Source organism: Pundamilia nyererei, unplaced genomic scaffold, assembly GCF_000239375.1.
Source record: "Pundamilia nyererei isolate P.nyererei 1_Seehausen unplaced genomic scaffold, PunNye1.0 scaffold00288, whole genome shotgun sequence".
Lineage (NCBI taxonomy): Eukaryota > Metazoa > Chordata > Actinopteri > Cichliformes > Cichlidae > Pundamilia > Pundamilia nyererei.
Window position 1 is genome coordinate 583,876 of NW_005187689.1, and position 2,467 is coordinate 586,342.

The window sequence follows — 2,467 nt, forward strand, 5'->3', positions numbered from 1 at the left end:
GAGGGCAGTCTTTAATGCTTTCCCTGCCTGGCTGGAGCTGCCCTGCAGTCTGAGACTCAAACACACCTGTAACACACATGGATGCACCTCAGCGCACAGATGTTCCAGCTGTGACCTGGAATGCTGGAAAAAAGGAACACTAGTTTTTTCACAACTCCTAAAGAATATTTTAAAATGTGGATAAAAAGCTTTGTATGCAGCAGCTGATTTATGAGCTGCAGAGCTTCATCAGGGCTGAGCCCACACTGCCATCTACAGGAACACGGCCGCACTGCACCCGGCAGAATGAAGCGCGTACCAAACTGAAACCTGTTGGTGACGTGTATCTGCAGGTTTGGGTTTTATTTGTCATTCATTTTAATAACAAACTCCTGAAAAACGATTTTCAATTATTTGAAGCAGGTTGGCAGATTCAGAAGGAACCAGACGCCTTTAAATCCCTCTTCTCCTCCTCCTTATCCTCTTCATCGCCTCGTAGCCTCTCAGCAGAGCAGCGAAGACGCCAGCGACCGCTACGCTGACGCCCATCTGTGACCAAAGCAGCAGCCAAACTTTGAATACAAAGAAGCATTAAATGAACGTGTTCCAAACCAAACGTACCGCAAGGAGAGCAAAGGGAAAGATCTTCCTCTGCTCCTCCTCCTCTTCGGTCTGGTTCTTCTCGCCTTCATCCCAAAGGGCCAGCGAGCTGTCGTAGTCCAGGCTGAGGACGCCGACGGGCAGAACCCGGATGCCCCAGTAAGCCCGTTTGACCCTGCGGTAGGCGGCGTCCTGCACGTCACAGCGGTACGTCCCTGAGGACGATGGGAGGAGTCAGTCTGATTCGAGCTTCACTCTCACAAATATTTTCCTTTCGTGTCAGCGTCACCACAGAAGAAGAGCTTTTACAGGTTAGTGACCCACAAATAAAGACGGTGTATCCCAGCAGAATCACGTCACTTCTACAATGTGGGTCTGACTGAGCACGTGCAGAGGTGCGCTCACCTGCATCCTCCTCTCTGACGGGGTCCAGAACCACTCGGTCCAGCTCGGGAGCGTCCCAGCGGGCGAGCAGAGCGTCGTCAGTGCTGATGATCCCTCGGGCGTAACGCCACGACACCCTGAGCCGTAAAAGAAGCCGACAGAGTCCGACTGAAGATCAGAATAAAATAAACATGGAATCTAAAACTGAAGGACACGATGAGGGCCCGTCTTCGGGCAGGTTAGTCCTGTCGTCTCATTGTCCAAACGTCCCGTCTGGTCCAGCCGTCCCAAAGGTTGGTTTAAAACTGAGACCTCTTCCTCACCTCCAGGAGAACCTCCCCGTGGCCTCCATCACGTCTCCCACACAGTCAACCTCCACCCTCTGTCCGGATGTGACTGTCATGGTTTGGAGTCCGCACTGCCACGTGTCCATGCACTGCACCGCCCGGACGCGGCACTTCTCCGTCACCTGCAGGTCAAACACAGATGGTCACCACGTCCTCCTCTTCCTGTGTTCAGCAGTGTTGCGTCTGTACCTCTGCTTCACCGCCGCTCGGCAGCTTCTCCTCCATCGCTGCCCTGCTGTCATTTAGGAGGCACAGAGTCTGAGTCCGGAGGCCCAGCCCACAGGTGGCGCTGCAGGGGGAGCTCTCAGTGATGACCTCCACTGGGACATTCTGCACCTCCTCCACTAGCTGCTCCACCTGCTGCGACTCAGCTGAGGTCAGAAGGCGGAGGAAGAGGCAGACAGAGACGAGGAGGCGGCGCTGAAGCCCGACGCTCTGCATTCTGAGGTTCGATGGGGAATCTGCAGAGAAGAAGACTGTTTGTTTTCATTTTATGATGAAGACACAACTTTTACTTTGAATCCTGACAGGAAGTTTGGTCACGATTTGTTCAGTGGCTCAGAGAACCCAGCGTGGGTCACGTGCCAGAAACCATGCCATCATACTAACGCGTGCTGATTGGTCGGTTAAGGGTTTAGGACAGGAAGTTCTCCCTGGATGGCACCTTTACCTCCAGCAGATGATGGGAGTGACATTAAAGCTCAGCAGAAGCGTTGTGGTGGTTGGAGGTGATGCTGTCAGGAGGATAGCCTGAAGGTCTCCGTTCTGTCAGAGGTCCTGGTAGAAGAAAAAGAAGCACCCGTTTACAGTGACTCCGTTTCACTGAGATAAGAAACGTGGGAGCCAGGCTGCCTGTAACTATCAAACAACGATTTTGTGACTTTTAGCTTCCTTCAGCTCGTGGCTAAGATCCGCTTTCCTCGTCTAATTTTACTGCTCATCATTATTTTCTCTCTTTCATGAATATTTCATGACTCTGATTATTCCCTGATTTTAGTCTCAGTTTGCTGATTTTCGTTTTGAATCTCAGGAAAGTGGAACCGTGACACGTCTGCCGGACGGTGTCGCAGCTCTATCAGCAGCAGACAGAAAGCTTTAGACTGAATAAACAGGTGAACTCACCTGCTGGGTGAAGCTCAGTGTGTCACCAACAGCGC

The 2,467-nt window shown here is 52.1% G+C and overlaps 1 protein-coding gene across 3 annotated transcripts; it reads right to left on the minus strand.

Annotated features, from left to right (window-relative positions):
• Window positions 1–316: 316 nt before the first annotated feature.
• On the minus strand, window positions 317–2,467 carry tmem81 (transmembrane protein 81). 3 transcript variants are annotated; one of them, XM_005750805.1, is made up of 7 exons: window positions 2,433–2,467; window positions 1,981–2,087; window positions 1,500–1,771; window positions 1,287–1,432; window positions 985–1,100; window positions 601–794; window positions 317–528 (listed from the first exon to the last, which is right to left on the minus strand). In XM_005750805.1, exons 2-7 carry the CDS (start codon window positions 2,003–2,005, stop codon window positions 433–435), a joined length of 849 nt encoding a protein of 282 aa, XP_005750862.1. In that variant the 5' UTR covers window positions 2,006–2,087; window positions 2,433–2,467; the 3' UTR covers window positions 317–432. The 3 variants fall into 3 exon arrangements, with proteins under 3 accessions (XP_005750862.1, XP_013770790.1, XP_013770791.1); XM_013915336.1 differs by having other exon boundaries at window positions 1,500–1,786; XM_013915337.1 differs by lacking the exon at window positions 2,433–2,467 and having other exon boundaries at window positions 1,920–1,987.